Source organism: Macrobrachium nipponense, chromosome 45 (genome assembly GCF_015104395.2).
Source record: "Macrobrachium nipponense isolate FS-2020 chromosome 45, ASM1510439v2, whole genome shotgun sequence".
In the NCBI taxonomy this organism is placed as follows: Eukaryota; Metazoa; Arthropoda; class Malacostraca; order Decapoda; family Palaemonidae; genus Macrobrachium; species Macrobrachium nipponense.
Genome location: NC_061105.1, coordinates 782,261 through 803,189, shown reverse-complemented (window position 1 = coordinate 803,189; position 20,929 = coordinate 782,261). Strand labels below are relative to the sequence as shown.

At 33.1% G+C, this 20,929-nt stretch overlaps 1 protein-coding gene across 21 annotated transcripts in view; it reads left to right on the top strand.

The window, feature by feature from the left end:
* Positions 1 to 19,850, top strand: part of LOC135214255 (protein kinase C and casein kinase substrate in neurons protein 1-like) — a 207,579-nt gene extending 187,729 nt beyond the window's left edge. For 16 of the 21 annotated variants that reach the window (XM_064248321.1, XM_064248326.1, XM_064248325.1 and 13 more), the window contains 5 exons: positions 5,086 to 5,243; positions 5,468 to 5,484; positions 9,068 to 9,133; positions 13,395 to 13,528; positions 16,986 to 19,850. In XM_064248321.1, coding sequence (XP_064104391.1) covers positions 5,086 to 5,243; positions 5,468 to 5,484; positions 9,068 to 9,133; positions 13,395 to 13,528; positions 16,986 to 17,312 — 702 coding nt within the window. In that variant the 3' untranslated portion in view covers positions 17,313 to 19,850. The remainder of the gene's footprint in view (positions 1 to 5,085; positions 5,244 to 5,467; positions 5,485 to 9,067; positions 9,134 to 13,394; positions 13,529 to 16,985) is intronic. The other 5 variants (XM_064248339.1, XM_064248338.1, XM_064248340.1 and 2 more) reach the window with 2 other exon arrangements.
* The last annotated feature ends 1,079 nt before the right edge of the window (positions 19,851 to 20,929 follow it).

Below are 20,929 nucleotides of genomic sequence, written 5' to 3'. Positions count from 1 at the left end.
TGTCTCCCTTTCTTTCATAGAGTATAATTTTGTTTCTTGTTTTTAAGCACTGGAAGAAGTATATGAAGCTAGATGTGTTAAGGTGTATTGCTTATGGTATGTCATGCTCAGCTGAGATGACTTTCTCATTAAATTGTCTGGTACTAGAAAAACTTGTGCAGTTAGTTTTCAGCATTTGTTATCTTCTGTACTTGGTATGAAGCAATGTTACTGGCATCTAAATGTCTACAAGGTTAAAACCATGGTTTAACTCACTGTTGAAAAATCTCCAGAAAACTTACTGTAGCCAGTGCTAGTGTAATTGAGTGTTTTGTCAATATTCTTTATTTGGATTCAGCTTCATTCAAATACTGATGCAGATTTGCTGTCACTTCAGTTAGTACTAATACTGGTTAAAACTACAGTAGGTTAATAAAGTTATCAATTTTAGATGTATTTGTTGTTTGTTCTTTGAATTTGCAAAAGTTGCATCATTACTTTTTATAGTCTGGTTATTTCTACTTCTTTCTTATGCCAAGCACACACTTTCCTGTCTGTCCACTGGTGTGGTGAAGTCATTTTTTTGGGACTTAGTTATTTTTTTATCTGGGACTGTAACACTGGAAACATTTTATATTTCATTGCATTTGAAGGGTGTAATTTTTGGGCACAATTATTTCTACACACATGCAACTCTTTCTTTCTTCTGTACATTTCACTTTAGGATTGCTTCAAATAATCACCACTGACAGTCATATACAAACAACACTTTGTAACTCAAAACATTTAAGAGATTTTTCCAGTGCTATCAAGTCTGGATTTTTATTGTTTTGTTTGTCATTTTTGTTGGGCATACGTATGTGTTTAAAATGTGATTTGTTTGGTTAATGACTTCATGATATTCAATGATTTTGTGGAGGTTGTTTGTAGCCTTTTGTTTTTACTTCAACTAACCAGATAGAATGAACATAACCCAATATTGATGATATTTGATGAGTCAATTTTAGACTACATTCAATGAAGTGTAGTAATTGTGGCTTGTATTCATATTCTCCAGGTTGTGCTTATGTCTGTGGTAGAAAAATAGTGTTTGTTCTGTTTTCTCGATAATGAAGAACACATTGTGGATTAGAAGATTGCTCTGCTTGTTGGTGATTGACAATATATTTAGAGTGAAGGGACAGTTCAATAGATATAATTAGTGTTTGAGAATGACATTTTTCTCAGTAGATCATCCTTTGATGTAAAGTATAAGCAAATGAACCTTTAGTCCCTTGATTTTATCAGTTTTACTGCAGTAGCTTTGCCAAGAGTATTCCAGTTGCAGCTGCTCTTCAAAATAATAACTAACTCACAAGTTAAATTAAGGGTGAATATCCTTGATAAGGAAAGACAGTTTGGCTGAATTTCTCTTTCAACATTAATTGGAAGTGAGCTGGTTATAAAAGTCTATGAATGATGCCATGGTGGAAAGATGTGTATCATGATGGGCTGTCAGTTCTCATCTACTCTTGAGGAACTTGAAGATGATCTCAATGACAAATTTCAGTGAGTGTTTGAAATCAACGTGATCAATGTCTGAGGCCATGATTGAGTGGAGTTGTTGATCATTTAGATTATACCATTGACACAACCATCAAATGGCAACATTGATGGGAGTTTTATGGTAAAATCATCTTCACCTATTTTGGTTAACCCTGTTACAACTGTATATGAGCTACATATGAGGAAGTTCAGCTCGCAGATCGCTTGCTATCACTTGAGGGTTGGTTACACCACCAATTGCAAAGTTTTAGTAAAACCTTTTCAGGGTGAAGTGAACTGAGACTGAAGTTGAATTTCAAATGATCTTCTATGGCCTATACCTTTCTAGAAGATCATTCATCACTTCCACTGCTAATTGCCATGACTTCCAAGAAAATTTGCTCATTCATTAGAATGTTTAAACATTTACCTGTAAGGCTAGAAGACCCACTACAGTAGTTTGCAAGTGACAGACTTGAGGTATGTGGATACAGTATTGGAGGACACAGTCACAGCAGCTGTGTTTGTGGCTGGAGAATCCTTTTAGCCTCATTCTCTTTAATTAAATTCTCCTCTGTATAAATAGGTCTTGATAATTTTACAGTAAATATGCAATGGCTGCTTAAATTGACTTATACCTCTCAGGTTTATGATAGAGTGCATCTAGCCCTCTTACACTGAAAATCTGCATGTTGCTATAGATTAAATAAAATATGGGTGTATTAGAAGTATGACACCTGTTTTTAGTTTTATGTGATAACCCTGTTGCTGAGATTGCTTCATGAAAACAAAATTCCTCAAATTTGGAGAGCATAGAACACTTCCTCTCCTAGCTAATTTAATTCTTATTATATTTTTCTTCTTAATCTTTGAAGATCTGAAACCTCACTTGTTCCTTTGGAGTTGCCAATTTTGTCAGTAAGTAAAATACACTTTAGAGTAAAGAGGGTTACATAAAGTTTTAAAAGTGTTTTTCTTGGTAATAACAGCTGGTAGAGTCAAACTACTTTTTATTGATGAATAAAGGAAGTAACAGCAAATTGGATGTCAAAGTAATGTAGTTGTGATTCAGATGATATTCTTTTGTGCAGTCTTTTCATTTATACTGCTCAGAGGTTACATGGACTTTCATGTGTTTTCCATTAAGGTATATTCTCTCTCTCTCTACTACTTTCCTGCGAGAAATTTTACATTAATTACATAAATAAAGAATTATTACATTTATTTTTCTTTGGAGCTACTGTGATTGTGATTCATACACAGTTGATCTAGGTTAGATCACACCATTTTTAGGCACATGTCTTCCATCATCTATTCTGGTCTCCTCAGGCCAGGCTGTGGCTAGGCTACGACATGATTTTCCTCATTCTTTTGACTTTGGAAAAACATATCAGTTGGTAGCTCTGTAAACACTTTTGAAAGAGACGTTTTAAAATAGAGATCTTACCTCTGGGTGGATGTTGAGCCATCGAGACGTAGAAGCCTTTTGTTTTTTAAAAGAGGATTATTATAAGTACAGCGTACGACTTACCAAATTGTTTCTTAATCAGGCAGCTGTTTTGCATGAAAATCCTTTTGTGACCTTAGTTTGAATATGGCAAGGCCTTTGGTCTGTACATGTGAGAGAGATCTGTGTACACAGCTTGAATATAGCAAGGCCATTCTGTTTTTGAGAGAGAAAGAGATTGTATATATCTAATGGCATACCTTGACACTAAAATAGGTATACTGAAATTATTTCTCAGGGAGTGAGACCAGTAGGGCTAAGTGCAGTTGTTTATGTAGGACTAGTTGTAGCGACACCCAAAACAGCAGTAGCAGTATTATAGTTATGTAGTATTTCCAAACAGTTAATTTAGTTTTGTAAAAAAAAACTTTTACTTAGGTTTATTTGTAGGCCTATAGTCCTTTGTGGATTATTTGCTCATTTGATAGTTCTTTCATTTTCGTGGGAAGGGTATTGTCTTGTGGAAACTGAAATATGACAACATGGCCAACAAGAACTGTGTGAAAGTGCTTTGCTAAGTTATAGCACTGAGGATCTTTGTATCTGCCCATTTTGAGAATAAGTCTAGTATTGAAGTGTCATAATGGCTTCATTTGATTTCACTTTGGTATGTATTGCTCAGTGACATTATTAAACTTCCTGGCCACGTTGAAGAGGCTTTTGTGTAGCTCTTGAACTAATTGATATAAGTGATAAAACAGAAATTTAAAATGTGGTATATTTTTCTCTCCCTGTTTTTTTTTTTTTTATCTTCTCCATGGCAAGGGTGAAAAAGTATCATCTTAGTATCCCTTCTGTATAAGGATTCAGAGTTGTTAAGATCTTGATGTATAGCTTAATGAAGATGCCAGATGAAATCCTGATGGTTTTTTTTTTTTTAGCCAGCCCTATGAAACCTATTTTAATGCATTGGTCTGGTTATACTACTTAATAATAATAGTCTCTATCCCTTTTGGAACAGACAGTGATGCTTAGAGTAGTTGAGTTACAAATAATGATTTATATCCAGAAAAAAACGAAGTATTTAGGCTTTATTTTCGTAAAGTTTGTAAAATTGCAAGGTTATCAGCTTATTTTAATGATTATGTACTTCATCTTTTGGGTATATTGTACGTAGTTATGTTTCTTGTTTTTGTATCCTATAAGTTAATTGACACTTGATATTTCTCTAGCTGTTGTGTTACACCTAGCAGTTCCCTTATTTGATATTGTTATTGCTGTAAAGTATAGAAGTGTATAAGGCTTTCTTTTTTCATCATTAACTGTCCTTTAGAAAATTTCAGTGGTATGTTCTGGATGAAATTTCTACGGTAAGGTTTACTAACCCTAAATTAAACCTGAACAATTAAGGTGAAAATTAAACATTGCATCCTTTTAAATGCATGATTTTACTCTATTTTTAGCTCATAGTAGATATAACTTCTTGTTCAACTTCGCCAGCGTATAGCCTATCTGGTAACTGCACTCAGTAGCTTTTTTGTTACATCTCTGCATTAATTGGCTTTAGTTTGGATTATTGACTTGTGTATTAACCAAAAGCAATTTCAGAGAACTATGATTTAAATTGTACCTAAATGTATTATGCTGCTTTGAAAATTTTCACACCTGACTGTACAAAGTAAATTGTTTTAAAGAAAATGAGAAAAGAAACATTGTATGGTTCAAGGCAGTGAGAAAAACCCTGAAGTATTTTCCAAAGTATTTTTTGATATATTTATTAATGTATTTAAGGGTGTTATTGATTGACATATTAGTATACTTAATCAGTCTTTTCATGTTTTTGCATTTTTTCTTCGTAATTTTCACTTGATTAGTCATAGTGGTCTGGGTGAGCTATTCAGTAAAAGTAAAATGTGATAAGAACTTAAAAGTGTATATTAATATGGTTTTATTTAGATAATTATTAAAGTAATGTTTCAGTTAATGCTTAAATATTACAGTAAATAGTTACATAACAAGAAGTCCTTGGTGATTATGGCAAATCAAAGGAATTGCATAGTGTATATAGATACTTTCATTCTTAATTCACCACAAAATAGGGTGAAATTGAATTTGGTCATTTCCTGTTACCGCAGGACTACACTCCTGAGCTACATCGAATCAGCAAGAAGGGACCGAAGGGAGCTGTGAGTGGTGGCGGCGATATAACACTGACCTCGGTCAAAGGACCCCCTAACCATACCTCTCCAGCCACTTCCAAAGCTTCGGATAACAACAGACATTCTGCTATCAGGTATGATATAGAAACTGAAACCGTCATTTTCAGAGTGAGTTATCTGGGCAGGTGTTGTTAATACAATACCTTTTGTGATCACATTATTGGATTACTTGACACATTAAAAAATTTGGTCTCTGCACTTGAATGTATGTAGCTTTATGGTATTACTGTATGGTTTTTGTATTAAACCAAGTTAATTCCTCTGCCCTCTTGAATAGCCCTGTATTTTTTTCTTATAGTATGATGGTCAGTAATAGTGAGTATTATCCTGTGCACTATTTTTCATTGTCAAAAGTAATTGCATAATAATTTGGGTATTATATTACTGAATGTTGCTGAAGGGTTATCTAAATGGTACATAAGGAATTATAAACAACAGTTTTTCCTTTCTTCAAACATGGTGTATACTCTTGGTAAATTGGTCGGTATGTTAGATTTTATGCTTTATATTTCTTAGTCTCTGGAATGCAGCTGAAAGTATATATTTTCCTCTTGGTAAGTTGATCAGTATATGAGATTTTATGCTTTATATTTCTTAGTCTTTGGAATGCAGCTGAAAGTATATTGTCACTTGATATTAATTACGGCACAGTATAATGATACAGATGATGTTAAAATTGGTTATAAGATTTCTCTTTAAAATTTAAGTGTGTGATTTATTTGCCAAACCCTGCTGTCCTAGCAACTTGATTGACTATAAAATTTAGCTTTTTGTACCCAGATGTCTTACTGTCGATAAACATTTTGGGTTAAGTCAATTTTAGTCAGTACTTAGTTTATTGGAAACTTCACTGATATTAACTGGCAAAGTATTTTCACTTCTTAGTGATTGAAGCTGTAGTACCATTACAGTGATGACTCTGATAACTGAGGTTGACTCATCAATTTTCTGTGCAAGTGAGCTGCTTGAAGAAGAATAAGTTTTGAAGGTAGAAAAATTATTAAAAGTAATGGTAACAAAAGAATGCCGTAGTGATCGTAAACCAGAGAAGGCTTCCATCATTTAGCAGTTAGAGACAAGAATTGAAAGGACTCCTCAAATGAGAGGCATAAGTTAGAGATGGAACTTGACTACAAAGATGAAATGAAGGCCAGTTAATCGGTTGAAAATATAGGACAAAATGTAAAATAGGTTATAAAAAGGTGGATTATAGAGAGAAATTGATGAAGAGAATGAAGAGAAACACTAGGACAACTAAAAATGAGGAAGGGAAGAGGCATTGTAAAGAGCATCAGTCACAATGTGTTTAGATTGAATGCTATTAATGGATATATCGACGAGGAGAAGTAAAGTAAGAAAAGTTTAGACAGCAGAGTTTTGTACCTAACTGTATTTTGTTGTAGAAATATCAGGTGAAATCAAAAGATACCTTAAAATTTTGAGTTATTGAAGGTAGGTCCAAGTAGCTCTTGTATGTATTATGAAAGAGATTTAGTGACTCGAGGTTAGTCTGCAGGTGTCTGGAATAAATGAGAAGTGAAGTTGCTCACATTTAGAAATGTAATGGATGAAATTTTTAATAATTATTAAGTTCATTGTTGGATTTTAGCATTTTTTCAAAAGAAAAAGGATGCCATCTTGCACTTGCACATATTTGTTTGACTGTTACTTTTGATCTGTATTCCCTGAATTGGGATTGGGTCATGCAGGTTCCATATTCATTAAATACCCATGAGCTAAATGAATGTGACCAGTTCCAAGATGTCGCTAGTCACATTCATTTGAACTATGAGTATTTAATGAATAATTTGCATAGCTCAATCCCAGTTCAAGTGTACAGGTCAATGCTTAAGGTCCAAACTTTGACCAGCAGCGTACATCGAACTTAGAAAACACATCAGTTGCATTTTTGTCATGTTCGTTTTCCAGGTAGTATCTAACTTTCACTATTTTTTAAGAGCTGCAATATATTAGTTTTACTATTATAAACAAACCCTTTAGGCCACCCTTGTGAGAAGCAAGTGCTTCTTCTTAGTGGTCTGGTTGAACTACATAAAAATTATGTGTAAAAAACTTTTGAATTAAGCAATTAGGGCAGAAAAGCATTAGTGTTTTTTTCAGCATACAAATCACGTAAGACCTTGCGGGGATATACGTAATCTGGACTAAATACCTTGTTGGTTTTCAAGTAGATACTCGCTAGACCTTTAAAACCCCAAATACTGGGGATGATCAGTTAGAAAAGGGTCAGATAGTGGTTTCAGGAGCATTAGATAAAGATATAAATCCATAAGATTGGCACCATGAAATTTCCGGGTGCAAGTGTATGGTTCTGTGGCTGGTTGTTTTTAAGTTGTGCTATGGAGTAAACTTTCATTTCAAAATGAAGTAAAAAAAAAAAAAAAGTAGTCTTCAATGAAAAAGTAACTAATCGTTTTCATAATGAGGACTGATTAGAATGCCAGGGAATATGCACAGTCAGAAAAGGGCCAGGTGAATGCTGTGGATAAAAATTGAGTGAACTCATCATTGCTTACCAAATGTAACAGATGGTGTGACAATAGATGATAAGCATTGCAAGAGATTTGACTCCCAAATTATATAAGACGATGAAATGGGAAAGAAAGGTAGGTGGAGCATTATGTTGTGACAGAAGGGCAGTCAAAGGAGAGGTACAAGATTTTATTAACTGTAGTGCATAATGGACTGTGAGGTAGAACTGACAAGAAAATTGCTGTGTAAAGACAATGCAAATGAAATGGTGTACGTAGTGATGCAGTGTCTAGCTGCTAGAAAATAGACTGCAACCTCAAAGTTCAACATAATATGGATGTGTGATGAGAATGGAAGAGGAACAGTTAGTCAGAAAAATAGTACTAAAAGTAACAGGTTGAATACCAAGAAATTATGGAAATGGGTCGTAGATAAAGATTTAGACAAGATGGAACTCAGGCAGAAATTGCTGAAGACTGAAGTGAACCAAGAGAATTCATTTTACTTATAGTCCTGTAAAGAGTAAACTTGTGAAACTGTTCAAAAGCTGATGTGAAACTGTTCATTATTTTACAAACAAAATTTTTTTCAGACAAAACCTATCTATGTAAGGGAAACTAATCTTGAGAGTACTTCTTTTGAGAGTTAAATAATAATAATAATAATAGTACATACTACGCAATTGAGAACTGCCTATTTGATCCAGACTAAATATGAAACCTAAATAGGAAACAAAGGAGGATAATGGTACAGTACTTGAGATTGTGGTTAAGATGCCAGTCCTTAGATTCTTTGTTCTTTAAAAAGCATCACTTTATCTTCGCTGTTTTGTATGTGCAGCCATACGTTTCTCAGTTTTCTCCATCTTTCTCGTTGAGATTTAAAATCTGATTCATCTCATGATTAAAATTATCATTGGTGACATCAATCTTTGATGGGCTGATATAAATGCCTTTAATAATGTTGGTCAGCACTGAGTGTTCTTTCCACTCCTGGTTTCCATTTGTATTAAATGCTATCTTGATAGGGGGTAATAATTAGATTAAATGTAACACTTTTACCTGATGCACAACCTTCCGTTTTCTGACAAGACATTTATAAAAGCAACATAAAATTTTGTTGTTAACTACATCTAAGCATTTGCTACTGTGTCACAAATTTTGTATAGCATGTCTGTTGCTGGTCCTGTAGATTAGATCACAATGATTGTATTATTGTTGACTCTGTTTTCTTATAGAGGAAGATCTAATTATATTCCGATTGAAATTGTGGTGGCTTGAGCAAAGGTGTTTTTCTGTGTGGCCGATGTAAGTTTGCTGGATTTCAGATGTATTCATGTAGGTAAAATGAGCCAAACCACCTTCCTAAAAAAACTGACCCACTGACCTCTCTCCTAAACCCTCAGTGACCCACAGGAGTCTCAGGAAGCATCAAATCCTTTCGACGACGATGAGGATCCCCATAGTCAAAAGTGAGGGAGTACATTAAAACTTGGTTATGAATGGTGGTATTTGGTTATTTTCATGCCAACTTGCTCCAGAATTTTTTGTTTGCCTTTGTGCACTAATAATTTCACTTTTCGACTTTTTCAAGGTCTTTTAGCTGTTTTATTGGCCTTTGCAGTTTCCATTGAGAGGTTATTATAACCAAATACTGTATAACAGTGCCTGAAGTGCAATTTTTTATTTTTTCCTGTTTAGCGACTTGAGGCTTCATTGCTAATGCAGTTTCTTTTGTCACAGTTGTTTTGCAGTATAGCATATCTTTTTTATAATGGTACGTCAGTTTATTGATTTGGTATAATAACCTTGAAGTTATTTTTTTTTTTTTGTGAGATGTAGAAAAAAATTAAATTTTAGGTTTGGAATTTGAACCAGAAAAAGTAAAATTTTGAAAGATGATCATTGATATCATAACAATAGCTCATACTTCATGACTGTTTGATCCAGATATTTTCTCTAACATTTGGTTCCAGCATGGGAAAGGGCATTACAGCTAACTCTTGTAAACAAAGAACATGGGAAGGTATTACAGCTATTCCTACTTTGTAAAAACTAAGTCTTCTTTGACAAAATAACCTTTCATGCATCTGTACTATGAAAATTAAATTTAATTGTAAACCAAATCATATAAAGTAATACAGTACCTTGTTAACAGAGATGACATAATCATTATGCCATAGTTGGTCATCTTGTAGCACGTGAGGAAGATATGCTAGTTATGTAAGAACTGCTTGTTCTAACATGGAAAGGCTTACTACTGCTAACAGTTTCAAACTTTTTCAAAGCACAGGACTTTCAGTACATTGCCTTCTTTCCATTGCTAGAAGTTTGCTCTACATTATTTTTTTTCTCCAGATACCACCACCATAGATCAGTCTGCAGTCACATTTTCTTTACTTTTGTGTATGATTCTCATTTATGGTTTATGTAGGTTATCAATTACTGAAGCATGGAACAAATTCACAAATAACTGTGATGAAAATGTGTGATTACATTTCCAATGTTTATGTGAAGACCACAGAAATCTGCATGGTTTTTCATCGTGTAGCATAGCTGTAGATCAAGTAGAAAATTGGAATAGTTTGTGTTTATGTATAATTTATACACTAAATGATTGCATTTATTCATTCATGTGAATTTTTTAATACTGTGCTAATAAATAGAAATTTGTAGGTTGTTAATTACAGTGGGAATTCTTGTTCTTGAGTTGTCATTTCTTGAATAAAGTAAATTAGTAACAAAGTAAATTTCCAATATTCACTTAACAGATTTATTTTTATATATTTGTTGGATTGTTTTTGCATCCTTTCTAGTTTGGGTTAGCCCTATGTGTGTCAGTGACTAGTAAGGTTTTACTTGTTTGAACGATGAGTTTATTTTTTCTTTGTTTTTTGTCATAAGTATAATGGAACTACCAAAGGTCTGTCTTGAACTGAAAAAGTCATTTCAGCTTCATATAAGTGGAATGTGACTGAAAAAGTGTACAGTTAGAATGTGTTGAAGTTGCAGCTTATGCAGACTATTTTTACTGTACCTTATTCTCATATTTTTTAAAGTAATTATCTGGCTATTTTTTGCCTTGCAAATATTCTCTTTTTGCTTCATAATGATATTTATTTTTTTAATATAATACTAATCCAGCTTTTTGTTGCTTTATTTATCATAACTTACTGCTGTAATATTATTTTCAAGTACAGTACAGTATTCTACAAATAAAATTGTGCTCTGAACATAATTGTCATAGAGTTAGTAAGAATACTGGATTTCTTGTCATTTGATAATCTTGGATGCTTTTGGCTTTACAATGATACTGTGCATATAGGTACCAGTAACACACAAATAGGAAATGGAACATCACAAAGATCTGTTGTGCACTTTTATTTCATTTTATTTTCATTTCACATGAGTCTGTAGGTAAACTGTTAACATGCATGCTTTTTTTTTATTAATGTTTTTGTGATGTATACACTTCCATTAGTAATGTCAGATCATTTTCATATTAACCACTTGAGATTCTGATGAAATCATCCATAGAGAATGTCAGGAGAGTTTAGTTGATGGGATGCTTTAACTGCAGCTTCCCCAAAAGTTAAGGTAGCTCAAAATAGAGAACCATAAAAGTTTTTGTCCCTTTTTCATTTATTTTATATATGCAGTAACAGGCATGAATGCCTATAATACATAAGTCATTGGAAAGTATTATTGTCTTGCTTCTTGTTGCAAAAGTATTCATAAATGTATTAAATTTCCTAATTTTCTTGTTTTTCATTTTTAAACATTATTAAAAGAGTGCAATGATTTACCATCAAAATGGGACCACAACAGCATTTCATCATGAAGCCAAGTTACAGCAAGTAGTTAAATTAATGTATAAAGCTCATGAACAGCAAGCCAAACAGTGTATTACCCCAGATGAATTTTAGGCCCTCTCCTTGGCATCTCAAAAGGTTGATAGAAAATTGAAGCTTTATATACTAATGGGGAGTCATTAACTAGTGTTTGATCTCACAATAAATTTTATTTATTTATTTATTTATTTATTTATTTATTTGCAGTTAGCATTTTATAAACTTTCCCTTTGATATTTCCATTTCATGTCAAATTTTGACCAAGTGCCAGCATATTGCTGAGTAAAATCTTTTTTGTATCTAAGCTTTTTGCTCCTTTGTCATTACTGTGAAACATTTTTGTATAACCTCAGTTTCCAAGTTTGGTTATCTGGTGACACTAGTTGAGTTTACTTTTCTCTTTGTTAATTTTTATGGTTTTTAGATTAAACTGTAGACTTGACCTTGTGCAGTAGTTTGATCCCCATCTATTAGCGTTGCAACTAATGTAAGTGAGGTCATGTTGATTTTATTTTTTATTTGCAGTTTTATACATTTTTATATTTTGAAGAATGCCTCTAAAAGATTTTAGGTACATACTGTAGTGAGGAGTGTTTAGTTGCAAAAAATTTTGTAAACAAAGAATTTTTATCATTTGAAGTGTTTTATGTACTGTACTATTTGAAAAGTGTGGTTTAATTTTCAAAATACAAAATGCCATACCTGGAAAACCCCTCTTTCTCTGTAAATTTTTATCAGGCTCAGGTAGCTACTTCTGCAAAGTTTGAAATATTACTGCTTCTAAAGTATAAAAAAACAATTGTATCCATTATTTGACTAAAAGTTTATACTTAAAAATGGTTAAAGAATTCCTCCTGCCATTAGCAATAAAAGCCGGACAAATATATGATCCACACAGCTTTAACAAACTTGAAATATATTCATCAAATTTCTTTTAATTGAATACTTATTAAGACATGCAATCAGAGATCTAGTTTTCTTACTAGTTGTCAGTAAATGTAGAAAAATGTTAGAATGGAAATTCTGAGGGAATAAGAAGGAAGCAAGAAATTATGACATTTATTAAAGAACCACCCTGTATATGAATTAGATTCAATACACATAAGCATGGAAAACTGTCAAGGAAATCTTAGTAGTCAACCCATAAAATTCTCTTGAGCTAAGCTCAACTTTACCAATTTTGCACTCAGTAATTGTCACTTGCGAAGGGATGTAAGAAAAGGAGGATCAAGGAAAAACTGGCCCATTGATAGATGAAATGTAAATGTTGTTTACTATATGCTAAATTGTGAGAAGTTTAGATAATAGCAGAGGTAAAATTTTTGTTTGTAATTGACAGATGTTTTGAAATAAACTCCTTATGTATCTTGTTTGTTTGCTCAAAGTAATAGTTTCATATTGTTCTTGAAGAGTTAACAGTAAGTGTCCTTACAGCAGTACTATCTTTTCTGAAAAGAATATTTTAAGTAATTCTTACTTTTATTCTTTTGCCAGGCTGGATTCATGTACAGTAGTTCCCATATGGCAATATATAGTACTAGTTATACAGAGGTGGTAACTTAATACAGGTGGTGTTATGTTGGGGTTTCTTATACATTATGTATTAACACTAATTTCAGAATGTTCCAGGAATATACAGTATCATCATGAATATGTGTAGGAATTGTTTGTTTTGTGTAGATATAAAATACTTGTGAAGTTAAGAATACAGTATGTAGGAAAATTTGAATGTTGTAGTTTTCGTTTTTGATAATGTTTTGAAGGCCTTGCTATAGAAAAGATTATATTACCTTTCATTGTTTTAGTGCAACTTTCTAATTTATATATTTAGCTTTTATTTTTTTCCTTTGCTTTCTGAATAGACCTTAAATCTGTTTTCCAGCAATGGTGTTAGTGGTGACGATGACGAATGGGACTACAGTGATAGAATGGTTGACACCAGTAAACCAGGAGTACCAGTGCGGGCACTTTATGATTATGAAGGTGTTGAATCTGATGAACTTTCATTCAAAGTTGGTAAGTATGTTTATTTATTTAGTACATGTTGAGACATCAATAAGTGAACTTAAGGTTTTTAACCAAATAGGAACCGTGTAAGAAGCAAGTTAGTTAATGAGTGCATAGTGTAATGTCCACGTATGTCCTAAAATCGTAGTTCATTATCAAAGATATGTGATAGTTCCCCAGTTATCCTTAAAATCAGGATTCTTTCCGAGTACAGTCATGGGGATTTACCGTATATACTCGAGTAACGTGCGATCTCGCATATCATGCGACCCCAAAATTTTCACCAATAAACAGTGGTTTTGTCATGTATCTCATGTATCATGCGAGTTCCTTTTCCGAGGTCAGTTCATAAGGTTGGTGGTTTAGCGTGCTAATGGCCGAGTCGTTCAGATGTGTGCTGCTGCTAGTGAAATTACGGTAATTTTCTTACTAATCTCGAGAATTGAATAGAAGATCTCAAGATTAAAAAAGAATACCAAGATAATAAAATAATTGTAAAAATAACACGCCTTGGAGTCCTAAATCATTCTCTCTCTCTCTCTCTCTCTCTCTCTCTCTCTCTCTCTCTCTCTCTCTCTCTCTCCTCTCTCTCTCTCTCTCTTTCAGAAATAAATACTGTAATTTGAGTCTTTCACCAACGGGTATCAGTAAATGTGTAGACATTGTGTGCGTTTAAAAAAGTGTAGTACACACACATTCCGATGTTTCGGTTTTTGGAATTTTTCAATTTCGGAAATGTGAGGTCAGATGCATAATCAAACAAACATCACTACTGCAGAAAAAAAAAATTTTCCCTTTATGTTTTTCATTATTGTTATTTATTAATTACTGTTTATTTAAATAAATATTAATATAATACTGTTACATGAATGTGAGATAATTAAGATCACCTATAATAAAATAGTGGGACAATTAATATCATATGTTCACTAATAGCTATTATTTTCAAAACAAACATTCCGTAAAACACAAAAAATATATGTACATAACAATCAAAATCTAATGTTTTGCAGTCCAATATATTTCACCATATCGATCTTGCAGTTGAAGAGTCGTAAAATTTTGAGGATGGTCCGGGAAAAGGATTTGAACTTTGTGATTACGTATCGCTACAACACCATGCGGTATTTTCATACCACTATATTGATGACGCATGGCTACGACACACTGGTATTTTTCATACCACTATACATTAAAGTTAAAATGATCATATTATATTATTGTTTTCACGAAGAAATAATTATATAAAGAAAATTATCGAGTAATTTTTGCCGTCAGCAGTCAGAAAATCACGAACATGGTACGTTAACAAACCTAGTGTCATCCACGGCATATGTCTTATAAATAGAACAGAAGCAGAGGGCAGTCATTGGATAACAGATCTCCATGGCTACCAACCAGCCAATCAGGTGTTAGTTATACTACTCTGTGAATTTCTTAGAATGAACGTTTACACGTAACACACGGGAAGCTAATGATGATGTGTGTGCTTTGCATACAGTACGTAGTTTTTGTTTTTATTAGTGTATTTTACTGATTACATGAATACTCTCTCTCTCTCTGTCCTATGTTGTCCCATAAAAAAAGCTCTCGCTCGGACAGCTGTAAGATTTAGGAGAGAGAGAGAGAGAGAGAGAGAGAGAGAGAGAGAGAGAGAGAGAGAGAGAGAGAGAGAGAGAGAGAGAGGCCGAATAGGAAGGAGATTAAAGTACCTGGGAAGGAAAAACCCTTATAATCTTATAATTATAGCCTCGGGGTTTGTCTCAAGGACATTCAAAGGTCTGTCACACACGGGCAGTTGTTGTTTTTGTAAAATTAGCATAAGGGCAGATCTTTAAAAGCCACGCCAGAGAGCTCACCACGGTGACAAGACTATACCTTCCATATGAATTGACGATGTCCTATACGAAGATGCAGGAGATGAGGATGAAATGATCAAAGATCTGGAAGATGACGAATATGATGACTGCCTTGATGGCAAAGAATTCAGAGCAGTATTTGATGATACGGACACGGAGGGCGACTTTGGAGGATTTTAGTTTATTAATTTTATGCAATTTTTTTACTTTAATAAATTTTCACTTACCTGCGTATCCTAAAAGGAAAATAATAGTTCAAGTAACAAATGTTTCTTTTACTGAGTAAAACAAAAAGTAAAAAATCCTTCGGTGTTGTGCCTTAACTGATTTGGAAATTATAGATGGTTAGTCTAGAACAGTTAAACATGTTGTATAAACCAAAATAATGCAAATGGCGCACAATCGCTCTTTTGTATTTTAAAATACAATAGTAATATGAGAATGCATACAATATTATTGGATATAGTGAAGTACAAGTAAAACGTAACTTTTTAAAAGATCTACTGTTTTCCTCCGGTAGTAACTATCGCGATCTGCCGATTTGGGAAAGCATAGACGGTACGCTAATTTTATACCACGTGTATGATGCGACCCCTTTAAAATTAGCTTCAAAATTAGGTTTCAAAAGTCGCATAATATGCGAGTATATACGGTAGTTACAGTGGATATTACTGCGCCAATAATGATGTTACAGGCATTTAGCATTTGTTGTGATGTTTACCATATATTTTTCTTAAGGGAATATAAAAGTATTTTTTGTAATGGTTAGCTTTGCCAAACATTTTAAAATCTTGAAGATACTATTTATTGGTTTTGTATTTATGTACCAACTAATTTACGTCAGCTGATTGAGTTATTTATCTTATTGAATTAGGGGTTGTTTATGTGGTGAACATACCTTTATGTGGCGAATATACCTCTAAACCTACATTGTTATATGAAAAAGGGGGTTCATCTTATAAACCGAGTCGCCTTATATATACACCAGTATATATGGTAACTCTGGTCTTATATGTTACCAGGTTTAGTGACCAATCCAGCTCAAGTTGAAGGATACTCCTTCATATAAAAGGCTCTGTTTTTTATATTTAGGACAAAGGCAAATTATATAAAAAGTTCATTTTTATGCTGTTTAAGAGATCTTCATAATTTCTAAGAAATTGTACAAAATTGGATCCTTCTACATAGATACAGACTGCACCTCAGACCTAGGCTTATGCTATAGTTTTTTGGTAGCTAAGGTTCAGCTTTGTATTCATCATATGTAAAAGTAGCTATGTTTAGGGGTCCATGGATTTAACCCTTAGAAAAAAGATTTTTTTTTTTTTTTTCCACATTATAATACAAAAAACTTTCGTGCCACCAATAAAGAAGTTAGGAATGTCATCTCTAACAATCAGGTTAAATTATTTTATAAACCACATGTATTTTAATTAACAGTATTTAATTTTCAGACTTTTTTTTTTAGAAATTTTACTTGATATATAAGGTATGTAAATAAAAAATGAGTAAAACTGCATATGAGAAATGTCAAGTTTATATAGTTTTAAAAATTATAGTCTGTATTGTTTATCTTTATAACAAAGTACTATTGTTTTTTATTTTAGGTGAAGTTTTTGAAAAACTGGAAGATGAAGATGAACAAGGGTGGTGTACGGGTCGCAAAGATGGACGTATCGGTCTTTATCCTGCCAATTATGTGGAATGTATTTAGATTATATATATATACATATATAAAGGTTTTGAATCTTTGTATAATCATGGATTTCACCAGTAATTGGAATGTAACTGGTAGTCTTACTGGAGTGATTGACCCCAGTGTAACATACAAAGGGATGTGCCATGAAGTTTCCTCAGTACAACTGAATGAAAAGGGCTTCTGGAAATTATGTATCGTGACTGGCTTTACGGTGACTATGGTTAATTGTTTATAAGTTGAAGCGCTATTTTGAACAGTTGTATTTGTTGAGGGTACAGCCCTTCTTTATGATGGGACCTTGCCCCCCCCCTCCTCCAGCCCATCTTTCCATAGCTCAGTGTTATTATTAGCAAGCTATCTTTCAGGCTTGCTTAAGTGGTCTTTCATAATACAGCGAGATTATGATAAGGACCAAACACTGAAAAAAAATGGGAAAAAATCAGTTTGTATACTATTACAAACCTGTGATCATTTGGCTTTTATTGTTGAGCTAAAACAAGATAGACTATTTTCTTAGTCATCTGTTGATGAAACTTGTATTATACTAAAGTACCAAACTGACACATCATATAAAATGAAAATTTAATTTGTACACTATTGGTCTTGAAAGCAGAAAAAGGCTGCAGATAGTGGCAACATGTTACCCGAATAGATGATACTGTTTAGATAGTAGTGGAACTAATCAGGCAGGTATAAGTAACGGTAATTGTAAGCCAGAAATGTGACCAAATCCATAGTTGTACATTTCCTAGAGAATATTAACACAGTGAACAACTGGACTCCTCTCACTCATTGCTCCGTTATATGGGGTATATTTCTGAAAACACTGAAAAAGTCTTAAAAGATATGTTGGTCTGTAAAGTTTGTAGTTTAGGAAAGTGTCTTCTGTATGTTACGGTAATGATGCATATACAGTATATCTAATGTACATAGCACTTGTTTTATTCCAATAAGAATCTTGTAAATAGTATTGTTGGTGTAGGCCCCACACTGTTATATAATCTCTTAAGATATTTGTTTATTTATTTTAATATTGAGAAATTCTTGTCTGCTCTGTTTTATGGACTACCCTGTACACTTATTTTCCATCCTTGGAAAATTATTTCAAGTCAATCTTTGTTTCCAGTTCAGATTTTGCAATGTAAGCTTTTCAAATTACTTATTATTATTATTATATAAATTTCAGTGTTGCATACTATTAGATCTCTCTTAGGAATACTGAGTGTCATGGTGTAATTGGATTTGCAGTCATGTTTTACTTGAATATTTTGTGTAGTGGATTGTCACAAAATTTAGAACATTTAAATTATGACCATAAAGTCTTAGTTTTCAGAGTGTCATAACCGTTTCATTAGCAGGAGTTCTGTAATAAATTTGTTTGCCAGATTAATTCATTACAAGGTTTAACCTAAATCATAGTATCTAATTATTTTTAAGAATCACACAATTTGACTACCAGTCCACCAACCATTCTAATACAAAATTTTAATGGCTATCTATGGTGGTGCATTATTTACCTTATTCTATTGATTATTTTATCAGCAAAAATTCAGTCAAAATAATGGAATATAGGCTAACATTTTCCTTGCAAAGTTTTACAAGCAATGTATAAAGGTATAGAAAAATTCCTGAGGGTAGTAGATTGAGGGATTAGTTGCAAGATTTGAAGACAGATTATTTTGTTTTACTGTATTTATTTTTCTGTACATAATTTCTTCAATATTCTTTCCATACCTAATGCATATATTAAAAAAGGCTGTCTTAGATCAAATCAGCAGTTGGTGGCCTCAAGGTGTTTCGACGAACAATGATTTTTCTTGTGTCAGCTATAGCTAAGTGAAAGTACTGAAGTTTCAGCTTAGAATAAAATGAAATTGTGGGTCCTACAGTGTTAATGTACTAAGATAATAGTGTGTAAGTTACTGTTGTGTAGCAATAAGTCCTGTCCATGTCATAAAAATTATGACATCACCACGAAGTGTCATACTGTACAGCTGCTGTCAGTATGAAGAAGTCTTAATTGCCTGGTCTAAGTTTTAAAAAACAGTATTTGTAGCTTAGGCATATGTTGATTATGTTGGAAGTGCCTGTATAACTTTTCTTTCTCATAGCAAACTCTTTGTCACTTATTAAATTCATTTAAGTTTAATCATTTATATTTTGATATCACTGATTGCCTCCTCAGTATATATGAATTTTAATACAGGTGGAAATGTTTTATGTTAGGAATCATTTTCTAAGCATTTCTCTATAAGCAGCTTTTTTGTGTACAGTAATTTTGTATGCTAGTTATCAATCACTTTTTTTTTTTAGGTTTTGCAAAGACATATATTTTGTGCTGTTTTGATAATCAAATGAATCCTTGCTTTGAAAATGAAAACATAGGTGAGGTATAATATATAGCCAAGTAAATTCCACAATGAAAGTAAAGTTGATTATGTATATCTTTTATGTCAAAGAAGTTTCAGCACCAGGAAAGTATTATTTTACTGTTAAGGTAAAAAATGGAAATTATACCTTAACATTCCTAAAGTATAGCTGCCTCTTGCATCTTTTATCAATGAAATTTTGCAAGATTACTAGGATTTTTAGTTTCATCATTCATTCTGATTGTCGATATATCAGTGCTAGTATTTTAAGATTCATTTTAAGCTTTCATTATTCTTCTGCTTGATGCAGCCATACTAATTACAACAGACCCAATTATCTGCTCAATACCAGACTTCATGAAACACTTTTAATGACTGTCATCTCATTAAAATAAATGTATGAATTGTTATTTTCATTTGCACCTAAACTTAGCTCCTGTAGTGCTTTTATTATTATGTAGAGCATTTTTATTTTTGTGGCAGAGGCATAGCTACATTGGTTATGTGAGATTACATACATTGTGATATTACATACATAACAGCTCAGATGGAAGAGGAGATGCCTCTTGAGAATATTTTGAAGGTATACGGGTCACTTGCATCTCCTGTACCGTTTAGTGTATGCAAACAAGACCTCTTGAGTAAAAGTTTCTGACTCAAATGATGATCTTTTAAAGGAATTAAGTGAAATGTGAAAACAAGACTAATTTACTGCGAATAACACTAATCTATTACATGCAGTGGATCATATAGAGCATTCAAGTATCATATGCCTATTCCGTCAAACAGTTACTGTACTTAAATTATGGATTCACAAAATGATAGCTTGTCAAAATATACAAACACAGTCCTTCATTAGTGATGTAAGTGAGAAAGCACTAGAGATTCTTTTTTCAAGTACTTGAAGATATAGGTACTTGGATCCACAATGAACTTTCTCTTTTATAAACACTGAATTCCACCAAGGAAAGTGCATGGCAGACTGAGTGGAATAATTGGTAAAAATAAAAAGGTTAGGAAGTTTGTCGTATTCATGAATTGTTATATTTTAACCCTTTCACTGCGTGGAACTGATCTCGGTCATCAAAAGGTCTTTTCCAGGATGTGGAACTGACCACCTCGGTCATCATTCTTATGGTTCTAGTTAGGCAGCTCTTAATTAACACCCCCTCATTTTGGGACCACCTTGACGTGGTGAGGGGGCTCTCGAACCTCAGGAATCTCTTCCCAGGTTCGAACCCAAGAGATCCCATATGACATTAATATTTTCTTTTGAGTAAACTTATGTGGACTTATTCCATTTTTTGCCAAAATTTTTAAAAGCAAATAAATGAGAAAAACATATCATGGCTTAACGTGGAGTTAAATCCGAAGCTAAATAGTGAGAACTGTGGTAGATCCATCATCTACCCGACAATGTTCGGCGGACCTGTTTTTCAGGCGGAACTATTCTGTGGAGCTGGACCACGGATTCCAGGGGGGG